Genomic DNA, 17,176 nt, shown 5'->3' with positions numbered 1-17,176 from the left:
CATTTATCCGTCGATGGACATTTGTCAGCCCCCCAAATTTTAATGATCCTTACTGTTACCTCAATTTTCTACTTCTTTCTCGGCCCTCCCACCCCCCACCATTAGCAAGTCCAGACCTCACTCACTAAGGATAGGAAAATATGAAATATTTCATCTCAGGATGATCTGAGGCATTTCCCAAATAACATACATTTAAAAGCTGGGACATAGCCCCTATTTTCCCAGTTTAACCAGAGAGGAGGAATTTCTCCACATGTGGCTCATTTAAAAATCAGATATATAGGGGGCATCTGGGTGGCTCAGTCAGTTGCGCATCCGACTTTGGCTCAAGTCATGATCTCACGGTTGAGGGGTTCGAGCCCTGCCTGGGGCTCTGCGCTGACCGCTCAGAGCCGCTGGAGCCTCTTTCGGATTTTGTGTCGCCTCCTCTCTCTGCCCCTCCCCCACTCGTGCTCTGTCTGTCTCTCAAAAATAAATGTTTAAAAAGAATTTTTTTTAATATATAAAAAAATACCATCATTTTTACGTGAAACAAAAACCCATCCTTCCTGTGCCCCCCACCAAAAAAGAACACATTTCCCTAATACGTTAGAATTATTGTCTCAGTCTCAGATTAGGAATAACTATTAAATTTGCAATCCCCGTCTACATGCTAACAGATGCAGACGTAGATCCCAACTAATTATTGGCTCCACACTACCCATCACAATAAATGCAGACGCCGCACCCAGAATTCAATGTTCTCTGCAGCAGGGCCTCAAGCGCCTCCCTGGGCTCTCCTCAACCCCTCTTCCAGCTACGCTCTCTTCTCTTGCCCAGCTTTTTTCAACTGCGTTTGCATAAAGAGGCCTACTATGTGTCCCCTTTTGGAGAGGCGTAATTAATAATTACCAACATACTAAAGATGCGGCCGAGTCCTGCAGTTAAGGAAGAGCGGGCGGCCCCATTTCATCCCTTTTCAATTTTTATTATTATTGTACTATTTTTCAACGTTCTTGCCCCCTCTGAAGGGTCTCCGTTCTTCAACAATTCACCATAGATTCTATTTCCTCGATCTTGGCTGGGGCTGCTATGACAAACGACCGGGGCTTAGACAACAAATGTGTATTTCTCACACAGTCCTGGAGGCAGGGAGTCCAAGGTGAAGGTGGGAGGCCAATCTGGGTCCCGCTGAGAGGGCGGTCTCCTCAACCTATTCTCACGTGGCAGGGAGCGAGAAAACCACCCACCTGCCTCTTCTTGTGAGGTAACTAACCCCATCACGATGGTTCCACCTTCATGACCCATCACCTCCCCAAGGCCCCGTCTCTTAATACCATCACACTGAGCGTTACGGTTTCCGCACATGAATTTTGTGGGGACACTCCGTGCATTGCATCCTCTGTGTCCCCCCCCTTCCTGGTACCTCAGTCCGTGCTCCCTCTTGCCTCCGGACCTGTCACGGCCGTGCCCCTTGTCCAACACTCAGCTACAGTACGGTTTCCATGAGCTTAAGTCCACAATAAACTGTGGGCACTGTGGCCATAGGTAGCTGCGCGAAACCGGGCCGGTCCCCTGAGGTGCTTAACACCCACTGCAAAGAAAGACCCTCCCCCCCCCAACCCCCCGTTCACTTAAAAGGAACTCTCTGATCTTCCCTTTCTTTGTAAATATACCTATGCATAGCCCATTATCGCTTGCATACATACTCTTTAAATAAAAGGTTTGAGTCTGAGATTCATGCAATTAAGGAAAAAAATAAATAAAACCCACTTAATCACATCTATGGCTTCCCAGTCACTAACCTAGAGCCTTACCTTTGTTTTGGTGTTGCAAGGTGGTCTGCTACTTCTAGACCAGCCCTCCTAGAGGCTCAGAAGTGAATCCAGCCACTTAATTTGCCGGAAGACTAAAGCACACTGGGTAACGACGAAGCAAGGAGCCAAGGATCATAGGGACGGCTTGAGAAACTTTCTCTGACAAATGTAATACTTTAAACCATGACCTAGTTCCCTGAATACTTAAGCATTCTTTGCATTCCTTCCTCTCCTGGAGGACTGTTTATCAGGCACAGTTCCAAAAGGGACTTGAAATCTCCCTCTCTAGATAACATTGTACGTCCTCTTTGGTCACCACAGACTCTGCATATAGGACAAAAACCTTCTGAGCATTCAAAAGATCTAGTATGTCTTTAATTAGTGTGAAAAGAATAACCGACCTTCGTTTTAATCAAAGCAAACCAGCTTTCTATATCGTAACTGAGAGACCTAAAACTGCCATCGTACTGCATTTAAAGTTAACTGAAACTCTTGAAAGTTTTACAAAGAAAAAATATCAGCTACAAAACCAGATCAACTGGGGATCTGCCCCCAGTCCTGTCAACTACTTTCTCTCTAAATTTTACACACTGACTTTTGTCAGGATTGGAGAAAAGATGGTAATAATCAAGACTGATTTAGTAAACATTAGTGGTGACATTTTCTACTGGTTTTCACTAACTTTCTTCATGGAAAACAGAGCTCAAGAACAAAAATTTCCCTTTAAATATTTAGATGAACACTACAGGAGTCCGAAATTCATGTCTAAGTGCCGAGTCACTGAATTACACACCTGAAACTAACGACACTATGTTAACTGGAATTCAGTTAAGAACTAGAGAGAGAAAGAGAGGGATGCTCATGTCTGAATATTAAACATGTCATTTCTAAAATAATGAAGAAAAATTCATCATAGAGAGCCTGGCTGATTCTTAGCAATTTCCTATAGTTGACAAACAAACCTATCTCCACCCGGGCCCTCCAATGTACTACAGTGTATATCGACTTTAAATGCAAAGCAGATAGACCACATCTAAGGCTGAACTTTGCACAGCCTGCAATTTGTTATGGGTATGGAGTAAAACTGTTATCCAAATGAAGGATAACTTCAAACCGAAGTTTGTTTCTTTCTCTCTCTCTTTCTTTCTTTTTGAGACAGAGAGAGACAGAGCACAAGCAGGGGAGGGGCAGAGAGAGAGAGAGAGAGAGAGAGAGAGAGAGAGGGAGGCACAGAATCCAAGCAGGCTCCAGGCTGAGATGTCAGCACAGAGCCCGACGCAGGGTGCGAACTCCCAAACCGCAAGACCATGATCTGAGCTGAAGTCGGACACTCAACTGACTGAGCCACCCAGGCACCCCTCAAACCAAAGTTTCTTAAGACGCATTCTACAGTTTGCTAACTTAGTGAAAAATTATCACCCAGCACCGAAAATGTAAAAAAAAAAAAAAAAAAAAAAAAAAAAAGATTAGAAGCCATTAGAGACATCAATAATCCTATTTTATGCATCACAACAATATATATTTTATGGAGTCAGGAAATCTATCAGGGGTGCAAGGTCTTAAAAAATGTCTTTAAAAAACACGTTTTAAATTAAAACGGTCAATATCAGGGAGTGATGATAGAAAATTGATCCTTGCTGCAGACCAAGCCCACAGTGTGTAATGGCTCAATTCAGTATAAAATCATGTGCTCAGACACGAAAAATGGCGAACCATAAATCGTCCCCTGAACAAAACCGAGGGCAGGCAGTGGAGACGGAAAAAATCACAAAGAAGGGTCTTCTTTGAAAGTAAAGGTAAACATTCCACGTTACCTAGATTCCTTGCCTACAAGTGGAAGGAACGTGAGTCAACCATCAGAGGCTGTCATTTTAGGCGGACCCGATGCGCTGGGGTAAAAGTCCCTGCTGTATACAGCAGTGGGTCCGATAGCTGTTCAATCCACTGGCATCTGTTCTACCTAGTTTCCTATTAATATTCACTCTTGTTTCCACTTTGTCCACAGCCACGACCCTAAGTTGCTTATACTTGGCCTTCCCCTAGGCCTCCCACCTGTACCACCCAGTGATGCCATGGTCTCTGCTCTGACAGGGATAGCTGTTACAGAAATGGTATTGGCCTCATGGGAGTCCTCTGTCATTACCTATAAAGTCTGCTGCAAACTTCTTTTTCACAAGTCCCAAGTTGTTACTACCAAGTGATGTTCTCCCTTCCGAAGATCCTCTCTGCAGCATAAACCGTGGCTTGGCACGGGACATTTACAGCGATAGACAATGAACTGCAACCTACACCGTGAGGGGAACGTTCTTGCCTGTCCCAGGTACTCTGCAGGCTAAGTTTTGACCGCTCAGGTACTGTGGGCCGCCCCCATGCAAACCCATGCCCTGCACCCAATCCCCACTGGGTCCTGAGTATCTGCTACATCACCGGATCGTGCAAATGTTATCTGGCACCACCTCCCCCCAACACCCTTTCTGGCCTCATTCCCCACCCGCCCCCCACCCTCCCATCCACCCATTCACGTGACACCTGCATCTTCGGTTCGTTCTTCACGAGCGGCCCTCCCTGGCTCTCCGCTGCCTGTGCAGCATTCCCAACAAGCTCTATGCAGCCTGCTCCTTCCATCTGTCCCTTACAAGCATGCAGCTCCTTTATCTGCTGGTCCCTCTGGCCTCCCAACTCATGGCCTCATGCACCTGCAACACTTTCCAAAACGTCTTCTCTCTACGGCAGCTCTCTGGACAACTCACTGAGAAGACATGTACCAAGTAATGGCAATTCTCCTATTTTCTATCCAATTTAGTTGAACCGTTTTTATGGAGTGTTTCCTAGAGGGACCCTCTGCCCTCACTCAGACTATGAGGTACTCAGATAAAGCTGAGCGTTCTCATCTCTCCGTTTCTCAAAGCATCTAGACCAATTCCTCTCACCTGGTAAATGGTTATGGAACACCTACTTTTTTTAATGTTTGTTTTTGTGAAAGAGAGACAGAGTGCGAGTGAGGGAGGGCAGAGAGGGAGACACAGAACCCAAAGCAGGCTCCAGGCTCCGAGCTGTCAGCACAGAGCCTGACATGGGGCTCAAACTCACAGACTGGGAGATCGTGACCTGAGCCAAAGTTGGACGCTCAACCGACTGAGCCACCGAGGCACCCCTACACTTGACGATTTTTAATGCAAGTTATTACACACCAAGAAAAATTAAGCTTAGAAGGTAACGTCTGCTTCCCACTGACTTTTTTATATTTACGTACATATAAACTCACCATTGCCATGGCAGACCAGGGTAATGTGGTGTCCCTGGTGTGTCGATGGGGACCCCCAAATGTGGGGCAACCAATGGGTGGAAGCCAGTGGCACGGGAAGGTGAAAGGATTCACCAAGGCAGAATAAAGGAGATAGGAGTTTGTTTTTAAAAAAAATTTTTTTTCAATGTTTATTTCTTTTTGAGAGAGAGTGAGAAAGAGGGAGTGTGAGTGGGGAGGGGCAGAGAGAGAGGGAAACACAGAATCCGAAGCAGGCTCTAGGCTCTGAGCTGTCAGCACAGAGCCCGACGTGGGGCTGGAACTCACAAACCTCGAGACCGTGGCCTGAGCCGAAGTCAGACGTTTATTAAATACACTGCAGGGGAGCGGCGGGCAGGAGAGCAAAGGCGAGATGGTCTGCAACAAGGCAGTGGGTGATGGCTGTATTTGAAGCAGGAAGGTGAGGAGGTTTGGGGATGTGTGGAATTTTCCCTTTTTTGGTAACTGTGCCTGCTTGTAAGTAGTCCCACTGGTCAGTTAGAGCCCATGGATATTTTGAAGTGGGTCGCCTGGTGGGCCTGTCTGTATTCAGCCTGGTGGTCCCTGTGGGCCCTTGTGCCTCGATCGGTTCCACTGCTCAAGTTTGTTGTCTAAAAGCGGCCTCTACAGGTAACACTTGAGATGTAAAATGTAAACCACAGGCTAGCTATTGTAACTGATTACATTTTTAGCCACTCCCTTAATGCTTTTAAGTTACTATAATACGAATAAACACAGCAGGAAATTCCTTTTAAGAAAAAAGAAATCAGGAAGCAACAGATTTGTGCATATGTGGGGAAACTCGAGTTTTAAACAGAAGTGACTATTTAATCAGTAGTCCTGGAAACAAGAAGTAACCAGTATGGCAAATAAATTTGGATCTCTCCCTCCAGACATAAAACAATTCATTTCTAGCAAGTGTGTGGAAAGGAAAGCTTGTGACTTTCTTAGTCCTGAGCTCTTGGGGTTCTTTCTTTCCATCCCCAGTCCTGGCACCGTGCCTGGAGTAGAACAGAGAGTAAAGACATGTTTATGGAATCAAGACTGAGTAGTCACATGATGAGCAAGGCCAGAACCCTATTCTGATCATCCACGACTTGGTTAGGTTTTAAGATTTCTTCAAGGATTTCTGCACCAGCTGAATACCATAAACTCAGCCCTCAGCTCCTTTCCACTTACCCGGCACGGCAGAGGTTTTAAAATTGACAAATGAGGGAAGAGGTTTAAGAGGCTCCGGGTGGAAATGAAAATGAACATTGACAAGAGGCTCCTCCTTGCTCAGAAAGGATAATGGCATGGAATTCAACATGTATTTATCCTGCATATAGCACATTCCATTTAGAAAAGCCTCTGCTGGCAGCACACTTCTTCTCAACGCAGTAGAATCAAGGACGGAATTATGTAGGAGGAATATTTCCCTTTATTTTCTCCTGAAAATGTGAGGGGCGGAATACCGGCTCTTCCAACATCATCTGAATCGCTCCCTCCCACCCACACGGGCTCTAACCTCGGTCAGTCTCTGCTGTCATCTTGGCCTGGACCACTTCTCCCTGGCCCTCTGTGGGCCCCTATAGCCTGTACCTCCTTCCTTAAGGCAATGCCAGCCACAGCAGGCAAATCAGAATACCTGGTGAGCATTAAGGTGCTGATTACCTGACCTTCCAGTTGCCCAGGATTCTGATTCAATGTGTCTAGGATGTGAAAGCTACCAGGTTACTGAATTGTGCAACCCGGTTCACAATGTCTGCACATAACAAACAGAAGATCAGCCAATAAGTGGCAATAATCCTCCCCTTCTTAAATTCTAGCTTGTCTCATTTACAAATCAAACACTTTGACATTTAGTAAGTTGGCATTTACTAAAACCGGAATTAAAGTTAGGCAGAATGAAACCACAAGGCTGTCCATACTCCACCCTACTTTTAAAAACAAAATTTTTTTTTTAATGTTTATTTATTTTTGAGAGAGACACAGAGCATGAGCAGTGGAGGGGAGGAGAGAGAGGGAAACAGAATATTAACCAGGCTCCAGGCTCGGAGCCTGATGCGGGGCTCGAGCTCACGATCGGCGAGATCACGACCTGAGCTGAAGTCGGACCGACTGAGCCACCCAGGCGCCCCACCCACCTTGCTTTTTAAAAAACATCACAGACAAGCTGCCTGGAAGACAAAAACCTTTAAACTCTCATGAATCTGTGTATTAAGAAAAATCTAACATGGTCTGGGAAAGACCTTGTAGTTTCTGTGCTTTGAGCACCTATCTTTTTTCTGGGAAATCACATTTATTGCAGTTAACAGAGGAAGGCTATAGCTTGTGATGGGAATGAGAACAGAACCCGGGGCGGGGGTCTTCAGTCTATTGTTTTCCCAGGAGTGGAATTCTGCCGCCCCCCAGTCCCAGATTCCAACATTTCATGGATCAGAAGTATGAAGAAATTTCTGGCAACTAGATGACTTTAGATTGTTCCCAGGGGAGAAATCTTACGATTGCTAAAGAAGTAGATCACTGTCCAAGTAAATAAAATTAAGACTGTTTACGAATTTGGGAAAAAATGAGTAAACACAAGTAGTACTTCGGCCACTTTTTTACTTTTTTTTTTATAACGTTTATTCGTTTTTTTGAGGGGGGAGGGGCAGAGAGAGAGAGCGGGAGACACAGAATCCGAAGCAGGCTCCGGGCTCCGAGCTGTCAGCACAGAGCCCAACGCGGGGCTCAAACTCACGGACCGCGAGATCATGACCGGAGCCGAAGTCGGACGCTCATCTGACCGAGCCACCCAGGCGCCCCACTTTTTACTCTTAAACTTGCTTTTCCTTATTTTGAATAACTTTGAGGTGGGGTGGGGGAGTCTTTAAAAATTAACAGTAAAATAAACCATAGCCTTTAATGTTCTGGAAACCAGTCTGGTTCGTGATCGGGTGGCATGGAGAGGAAAAGCATATGGCTGATATACGTAATTAAAAACACATCGAGGAAACTCAAGTGCCAACTTGGGTGCAGAGTAGCAAATATTAGCAAATCTGCCCTGCACTGAGGCAAATCATCCAAAAACTCGTGATCTTCAGAGTGGGGATACAGAGTGTCTCCCTGGAAGGTAAATTTAGCAAGGGCTATCTAAATTTTAAATGCATATAAATGCTCTGAGCAAGCAATTCCACCTCCAGAAATCTATCCTAGACACACATTTGCACACATACAAAGATATCAGAGCTAGGATATTCCCTGTGTCAATTTAACAGAGCAAAAGACTAGGAAAATGTCAATGTAAACACAGGGGACTGGTTAAACTTTTACTGCATTTCAACCCATAAAGGGAAAATTTATGTAGCCATAAATAAGAATGGGGGTGGGGGGTTAAGGGGCACCTGGGTGGCTCAGTCCAATGAGTTCAGCATCCGACTCTTGATTTTGGTTCAGGTCATGATCTCATGGTTTGTGGGTTCAGGCCCTGTGTCGGGGTCTGTGCCGACAGCTCAGAGCCTGGAGCGTGCTTCGGATTCTGTGTGTACCCCCCCCCACCCCCATCCCTCCCTTACTCGTGCTCAGTCTCTCTCTCTCTCAAAAATAAACATGAGGGGTGCCTGGATGGCTCAGTCAGTTAAGTGTCCAACTTCGGCTCAGGTCATGATCTCACTCCATGATTTCGAGCCCCATGTCAGCCTCTGTGCTGACAGCTCAGAGCCTGGAGACTGCTTTGGATTCTATGTCCCCCTCTCTCTCTGGCCCTCCCTGCTCACACTGTCTCTCTCAAAAATAAACATTTAAAAAATTTTTAATGAAAAATAAGACATTAGGGGCGCCTGGGTGGCTCAGTCGGTTAAGCGTCCGACTTCAGCCAGGTCACGATCTCGCGGTCCGTGAGTTCGAGCCCCGCGTCAGGCTCTGGGCTGATGGCTCGGAGCCTGGAGCCTGTTTCCGATTCTGTGTCTCCCTCTCTCTCTGCCCCTCCCCCGTTCATGCTCTGTCTCTCTCTGTCCCAAAAATAAATTAAAAACGTTGAAAAAAAAAAATAAAAAAAAAAAAATCTTAAAAAAATTAAACATAAATCCTATTATGCAATGATTTTAAATAAAAATCATTTCAATAAGAATAAACAAGGACTTTTGATCTTATGAAGATGTTATGATTTAAGAATGTCAGATTATAGTCAGTTTTAAATAACTCAATTATTCATAAGTAATATGAATGTATGGATAATTGAAATTATTACAGATTATTAACATCTTCCCCTAATCCTTTTTAGAGTTGGAAACAAAACACTGACCATACAAAACCCTACCCTTAGGGTCTCTAAAAAAGTGCTAATTAGCAAGAAAATAACCCAAAATCTAAATAGACAAGTCAAATAAATATTATAGATTTTTAAGATTTCTCTTAAATAAGCTTGCACATTTATAATATATAGTGCTTCTCCCTTCCAAACTCAGCTTTTTTCATATTTCCTATTATTTTAAAATAAAACATTCTAAATTATAATTTTTTCAGGTGTAAGACAATGGAGTGTTGGGTTCAAGGATATTTTAGCTTTGTTTTTTTCATGAGATAGAAGCACTGATAAATTTTTCTCAGTGCTATAAATCTGAATTTCTTACTTCCCGAATAGACTGTCGCATACAGAATCACAGAGGCCAAGGATGTGCACCACTGAGCTTGGTTTTCCTTTCAGTGGTATTCTAGAACAGTGAGTTAAAGCTGATGGAGAAAAAGAAACAATTTCAAAATACCTTTTTAGTATATGTGCTACCGAAGCGAGCACTTCATAATACCTTTTTAAAGCAAAACATTTTACGGGTGCCTGGGTGGCTCAGTTCGTGGAGTATCTGACTTCGGCTCAGGTCATGATCTCGTGGTTCACAGGTTCGAGCCCCATGTCAGGCTCTGTGCTGACAGCTCAGAGCCTGGAGTCTGCTTTGTGGATTCCGTCTCCCTCTCTCTCTGCCCCTGCCCAGCTCATACTCTCTCTCTCTCAAAAGTAAATAAAGCATTAAAAAAAGTTGAAAAATAAATAAAGCATAACATTGTATTTGTTTTATCAATTATCCTATAAGATACCAAACGAGAATAATCTTTATTCGCTTTAAAGGGATCTGAGACAGAGGCTAGCTGACCCAAAGTGGACTCAAAAGCATGCACCGTCTGAGGCCTGTTCATCATGGAAGGAACTATTTCAAGTGGAAATCTCCACTGATCTCACACATCCACTAGCCTACAAGGCTGGTAGGGATTGAAGGGTTGGCATGGCGGTCCCCACAGGCTACCTATCCTAAGCGATCGTCCTCACACCCACATCTCCTGAGCTCTACTCAAAAGTAGCACCTCTTGGAATCTGGGAGAAATCCATAGGCACACAGGTAGCCTGTATTCACAAACCACCACTCTGTTAACACATAATTCTCTCCTAGTCATTCTAAATTCTGGCCCTTTTATTTTAAAACGGGTGACATCATCACAGTAAGGTCATTTTCATCCTCAGTTCCCATTTTGTAAACAGAAGGCAAGTGGGAGAAAGCATCCTACCTCAGGCTGGGAAGAATTAAGAAATGCAGCTGGCCAACTCAATTGTGTGCTCTCACGCTCGGAGGGCAAAGACATCCTTAAATCTACCAATCAGACAATGGATTCTTCTACTTGAGTACATCTTCATGTTCTGGTGATTCACAGCTCTTGTAACCAAATGGAACCATAACCAGAAGGAGCGAAGAGTCTCATCTCCCCACCTGCCAGGGACACTGGCCTCACCGTTGCACAACCGTTGCAACTGACCACTGCTCCGTTTCCAGCTCTGAAGTCATTGCTTGAGCAGGAAATACAAGAAGGATAATCCGGAGAATTATGATTGTCCAAACTTCGCTTGGCTCAAGAAATCAAGATTTAGAGGCATTCACTTTCGAACGTCCCCTCTCTGTAAAGAGAGCTTTCGTACTATTTTTCCTTTCTGATCTTATATGCTAATAAATTTTTGCCTGCTGCTCAAAAAAAAAAAAAAAAATTCAAGACTTCCCAGAAACTTTAAGTAAATGTCATGTCTACATTAACACCTGAATAAAAAAATACTCTTTCGAAGACAAACTTTTACAAAGCAGATGATTGGGGCACCTGGGTGGCTCAGTCAGTTAAGTGCCCGACTTCAGCATAGGTCATGATCTCACCTTTTTTGAGTCCGAACCCCTCTTGGGCTTTGCATGGACAGTGCAGAGCCCTCCTGGGATTCTCTCTCTCCCTCTCTCTGCCCCTCCCACATTCACACACAAGCACAAGCGTTCTCTCTCTAAAATAAACTTAAAAAAAAAAAAATTGTGAACAGATCTTTACACTTAAAGCCCTCCCCTATTAAAAAAAATAATAAAAATAAAAACAGATGATTGGGGCTCCTGGGTGGCTCCGTCGGTTAAGCGACTCTTGATCTCTCCGGCTCAGGTCATGATCTCACAGTTCATGAGTTCAAGCCCTGCATCAGGCTCTGCACTGACAGTGCGGAGCCTGCTTAGAATTATTTCTCTCTCCCTCTCTCTACTCCTCCCCTGCTTGCTCTCTCTCAAAATAAACAAACTTTTAAAAAAATCTTTAAGGGGCGCCTTCGTGGCTCAGTCGGTTAAGCGGCCGACTTCGGCTCAGGTCACGATCTCGCGGTCCGTGAGTTCGAGCCCCGCATCGGGCTCTGTGCTGACAGCTCAGAGCCTGGAGCCTGTTTCAGATTCTGTGTCTCCCTCTCTCTGACCCTCCCCCGTTCATGCTCTGTCTCTCTGTCTCAAAAATAAATAAAAGTTTAAAAAAAAAAAATTAAAAAAAAAAATCTTTAAAAAAAAAATAAAAATAGATGATTGAGGAATATGAGGCTTCATTTACTAACTGCATTGGGGTAGTCTGAAAGTCCTGCCCCTGCAGTGGCCAAAATGGGCAAGTCTCAAAATTAAAACTGATAAATAATTGATCAAGCCATTTCCCCTCAGAATTTACATATATAAGATTGTAAAAGATTGAAAAGATTCCATTTTATTGAAATATACCAGATAAACCCAGGACTTGTGCTTCAGTGCACCTAAATGTTAGGGTTGAGTAATCAAGTTTTAACACTCCATTTGACCTGATAGGAGTGATATTCAATTAGTGTAATGTCTTCTAAGAAGTACTTAGTAAATGGCTGATGACTAAAATTAACCACAAAAGGGGGCGCCTGGGTGGCTCAGTCGGTTAAACGTCTAACTTCAGCTCAGGTCATGATTGCTCGGTCCGTGAGTTCAAGCCCCGCATCGGGCTCTGTGCTGACAGCTCAGAGCCTGGAGCCTGTTTCAGATTCTGTGTCTCCCTCTCGCTGACCCTCCCCCGTTCATGCTCTGTCTCTCTCTGTCTCAAAAATAAATAAATGTTAAAAAAAATTAAAAAAATAAAATTAACCACAAAAAAAGAGAAAGTAAACTGGACTGCTAAATAGGCAGCATGCATGTCATATAAACATCACTGAAATGGAAAAAAAAAAAATCTGTAAATAGCTTTTGTGATCAGCATCCTAAGAGGGAAGGGGGGGTTGTATTAGTCTAAACCCCCAAATGTCCACACACCCAATCAAGAAAGCTCAAGATGTAATTCATAACTAATTCAACCTCAAGTGGTCTCCCTTGAGCCCCTTGCATTCACAATATTTTGTGCATTTGCAATTAAAGACAATTTGAAATTGCAATGCGAACAAGTCACTTTATTTCTAGAGAAATAGAAACCAAAGACCCCAAAGAGTTTTTGCCAAAACAGTCACTTGGTCTATGAACAACGTGTGGTTTAGTCACTGATACAAGAGGCAGATCACGATGAGATGGTCCAAGGTTAAATTGTAGAAAAAGGAGCATCCAATCAAAACCAGGGAGCCAGTACATCCTACACGCCAGGCAGCATGTCACACATGGGAGGTTGGGGGGGGGGGGGGGGGACACTTGAGCAAAAACACACATACGGTCCCTGTCCCGTGGAGCATTTACAACCAGGAGAACACTTAGTCAAGTCACTAGACCTACAAATGTGGGCACTGCTGCAAGAAGCCTGGCATGGCAGATAGGATTACTCGAAGGTCAGCAACTAGGGTTTAACAGGGCAAAGAGGGGAGGCAAGAGCTACGTGCTGAGTCATTCTTAATCAGGGAGTCCTTTCGAAAAGACAGGTTTTCAAAACCTGAGTAATAAATTTTGCTAGCTGAAATGAAAAACGACCCATTTTCCAAGGAGACATGTAAGTGTATTGATTTGTCTCCAAATTGATAACTGGGCAGGATGCCAAAGAGTTCAATGATATCCTAGATGTTATTTAAGTAATTTTTTTTAAAGGAGGTGGCTTGGCTGCTTCAAGATGGTGGTGACTAGGAAAGAGGGTGGATAGGATTACGGAAGGACAAAAAGAGAGCCAAAGGAATAGTTCTTAAATGAACAAATTCGAGTTTACCAGATTTATTTAACAGATTAGGTATCCTATTTCAGCATGAACTGTTAAGATAACCTGAAGCAGTAAAAACCGAGGGGAAAAACGTCCCCAATTGCTACACCTTAAAACTACTTTCATCATGCGACTCTTAAATACTGCTCATGAGGCCATTTTGGCAGTAGTCGGCATCAAAAGGTGATGTACGGTGAGTATTAAAATGTGAGTCAGATCTCAATAGGATAGTACCTTACTTAAGCCTAAAGCTTAGGCACCTCTTAGAAAATTCGATATTCCAGGCAATTGGTACTTGGTACCACCTACAGCTCTAGGGACCACGGGTTTTACAAGTAGTTACAAGTTAAACGCTAGAGGTAATCTAATTGAGAGCACTCTCTCAGCCCAAACTAGACTAGGACAGCTAAAGAGGTCACAACGATGACATCACAGTTGAGAGAAATTTACCTAGATTTCAGGGCGGGAGGTTGTTTTTCACACTGTAAACATCTACACTTCCTGGTAACTCTTAAAGGTCCTCACATCCTATATCCTCAGATACAACACATGGTATGTCCTTTTTCTTTCTTTCTTTTTTTTTTTAGTATTAAATACGATTATTCACCATCTTTCCATAAGATATCACAGGACAGGTTAGGTGCCGCCTTGCTAATGAACGCATTTGCTGGAAAATAGATTATGTAATAAAAACAAAATACAGCTACCCCAACAAGCCAACGTACTGGCGGCTGTAGCCGCCAAGAGTAAATATTTCAGCCTTCGTGACTTAAGGCTATAAAATACAAAATTTCCAGGAGGTTCAGCACTGCCTTCACAGACATAAGTGCAAGGAATGAATGCTCGCTTACGCCTCTGACCGCATCCTTTGAGAAGTTCTCACTTCTCCCCCAGTATTTGTTTATCCAATTGAGTCCACGGGCAATGAACTGGGCGAAAAGGACGACGCTGCCTTGTCTGCGAAACCTGTCATTCGTTCTGGAAGTGCAGCGTCTACCCAGGTTTTCTTTGGCTCGGAGCGAGCTACACCCCAGGCTTTCTCTGCATCAGGAAGGCGGTGTCTGCGCGAGCGCTGCGGCAACAAGACTGGGTACCAAACCCGGGCCGCTCCAGGCACAGCTGGTGCCAAGGACCATACGCGGCGCGGGGGAACCCACGGGTGGCTGGTCCGCCCGGCTGCGACACGGGTCCCGGCCCGACAACAGTTGACTTTCCGCATCCGGGAGAAAGAGGGGCGGGGGGCCCAGGACCCTCGGTCGATAGGTCACTTCCCCCTCCCCCCCGGACTCCCCCACGCAGCTCGTGCGTCTCGGGCTGGGTCTCTCCCACCGGAAGAGTGCGGAGAAAGGCTCGGTTAGCGAGGGGCGGGGGGCGGATTTTATCACTGCGGAAGGCGCAGTCGCCTCCTCCGGGGACCCACGACAAAGATGCAAGCCCGTCGCGCTCGCTGCTGCTCTGGTCCCACCCCCCGGCGCAAGAGACCCCGGAAAGCTAGAAAGAGGGGTGCGTGCTCCCGAGTTTGCAAATGGGCTGGACGGGCCGGGAAGTTCTCGCAGGCGGAAATCAGAGGGACCACCCTCCACCCCCCACCCCCCACCCCCGGGCAGGTGGTCCGGCGCGCCCGTACCTTGGTGGCGGGGTCGGCGGCGGCGATGGCCGGATCCCCCTGCGCGCCGGGAGCCTCCTCCGCCGCAAGGCCGCCGGCGCTGGGCTCGGGCTCGGCCGGCGTCGCGCTCCCCGCCTCCGGCTGCTCCGGGCTCCGCTGCTCCGTGGAGCTCCCGGCACCCATGGCTCTCCTGCGGTTCTCCCGCGCCTGGCTGCCCGGTTACACCTTCCCCAGATCGCAGCGACGCGGAGAAGAGCGAGAAGCCGTGAGCCCGCGAGGTCCCAAGAACGCCTTCCTCTCCCGCCGTCCTCCTCCGAACGCGCCCAGACTGCGAATGAACGAGACGCGCTCGCGGCAAACTCCTTAAAAGAAAAAAAAAAAAAAAAAAAAAAGCCACCTCTTTGCCTCCTCCTCCTCCTCCCCCTTGTTTTTCCCTCGCTTCATCACATGAGCACAGCCCCAGACACGCCTTGCAGCAGCATCTCCCCCCAGGCTGTAGGACCCGAGGCGCAGCCCGAGCCTCGAGCCCAGGTCCAGGCGGGCAGCCCACCCCGACCCCCGGGCGCTTCCCATTGCTCAGTGGGGACGGGAGGAAGACCCACGGTTGCAGGAGGGGAGGGGAGGGCAGAAAGCCCCCCGGGGCGATTGGGTTTGCTGAGGTTTATTAAGTGATTGAGAACCAGAGCTGCTGCTGCTGCTGCTGCAGCCCACTTTCCATTCGCCCAGAAGCGAACCCCGGTCCCCAGTAGCTTTCCTGCAGACAGCGTTATCCTCCCAGCGTTAGTTCTGCCTCCTCCCCGGGAGCAGGAGAAAGGCAAGCGCTCCTCGCCTTCTCCGGAGTCTGACCATATTAGGACACCTCACGTGGCCCGAGCTGGGAACCGAGAGGTTAATGCAGTCAGGCCACGGATGAGGTGGGCCAGGCGGCCCCACGCTCGCCTATCATCCGGAACCAGTGATGTCAGGCGATGCCATCAGCAACGCGGGCTGCCCTCCTTCCCTGGGGAATTCGGGAAAGGGAGACGGTGACGGGAAATGAGCCTGTCCTCTCTTTGAGGGCGTGATGCTGGAGGTACAGGCCACTTGTCCCTCGCGCCATGCGGAGACATGACGACGTAGATCTGTTCCTTTGCCGTTGGTAGCTCTCCATAGGTAGAGGCTTTAAATAAGATCAGCCTAAGTGGCTTGCATTCTTATCCGTCATACTCTTGGATCTAATGCTTGTTATATGAAGGTAGCAGGCAGCCAAGCCATATTTGAACGAAATCGAATCTTTAGCTGGATTATTTGGCACATAAGCATGAAGGTGATGGGGCCAGTTTTACCTGGCAACTAAGTGCCTTAGTTTTCACAAATAGTTGGAGGAATGAAGACACTCGGGTTGTCGACACGAGATACCAGATGAGAATCCTATACCCAGATTTTGTACAAGTTAGTGGAGAATTGATGTAAGCGGTTAGTTCAGCAGTAGAATATTTTGGGCCTAATTAACTGTGGAATGCAGTATGATGGCATACGATTATCCGGCATAAAATTTTTCTCAATTTTTCATCTTTAGTTGAAGAAGTGCCTAAAGGCCACTTTCTCTGGAATATATCCCGCAAGAAGCAATATATTTGCAAAAGGGTGGGGTTTTCAGAATTTTTAAGCATTTCAACCATTTCAACTTAAATGTTTACCACTTAGAAAACATTGCAGTACTCACTATGTGCCAGGCACCATTCAAAGCACTTTGCATATCTAATCATATTTAATGCTTGCAACGACTCTAGGAGGTAGGTGCTATTTTTCTCATCTTACCAATGGAGTGGGGGAAAAGTGGCCCCAGAGAAATTAAATCAGGTGCTCGGCATTTCAGGCAGACACAAGAGCGAGGCCTCTTCCCACACCAAACCTATGTACAACACTTCACTCTCCTTCTGTAGAAAGTGTTCTCTCCTCTCAGGGTTACTTGTGAAAAGTGGCATTTAGGCCTCACCTAAGATGTTAAGGGATAAAAATGCTGTTAAAGCCTATCTGAGAAGGACTAACGTCAGCGCGTAAAAAAATGTATCACTAAGTAGTACAAACACT

The 17,176-nt window shown here is 46.0% G+C and overlaps 1 protein-coding gene across 2 annotated transcripts in view; it reads right to left on the bottom strand.

Annotated features, from left to right (window-relative positions):
• AKAP12 (A-kinase anchoring protein 12) overlaps positions 1-15,452 on the bottom strand; it is a 100,955-nt gene extending 85,503 nt beyond the window's left edge. For both annotated transcript variants that reach the window (XR_007462581.1, XM_049653053.1), the window contains exon 1: positions 15,125-15,452. Coding sequence is in view for 1 of the 2 variants with exons in the window: in XM_049653053.1 (XP_049509010.1) it covers positions 15,125-15,286 (162 nt within the window). In the remaining variant the exon portion in view is untranslated. The remainder of the gene's footprint in view (positions 1-15,124) is intronic.
• Between the last annotated feature and the right edge of the window lie 1,724 nt (positions 15,453-17,176).

The sequence above is a fragment of the Panthera uncia genome (genome assembly GCF_023721935.1).
Source record: "Panthera uncia isolate 11264 chromosome B2 unlocalized genomic scaffold, Puncia_PCG_1.0 HiC_scaffold_24, whole genome shotgun sequence".
In the NCBI taxonomy this organism is placed as follows: Eukaryota; Metazoa; Chordata; class Mammalia; order Carnivora; family Felidae; genus Panthera; species Panthera uncia.
This window is presented reverse-complemented; position numbering and strand designations above follow the sequence as displayed.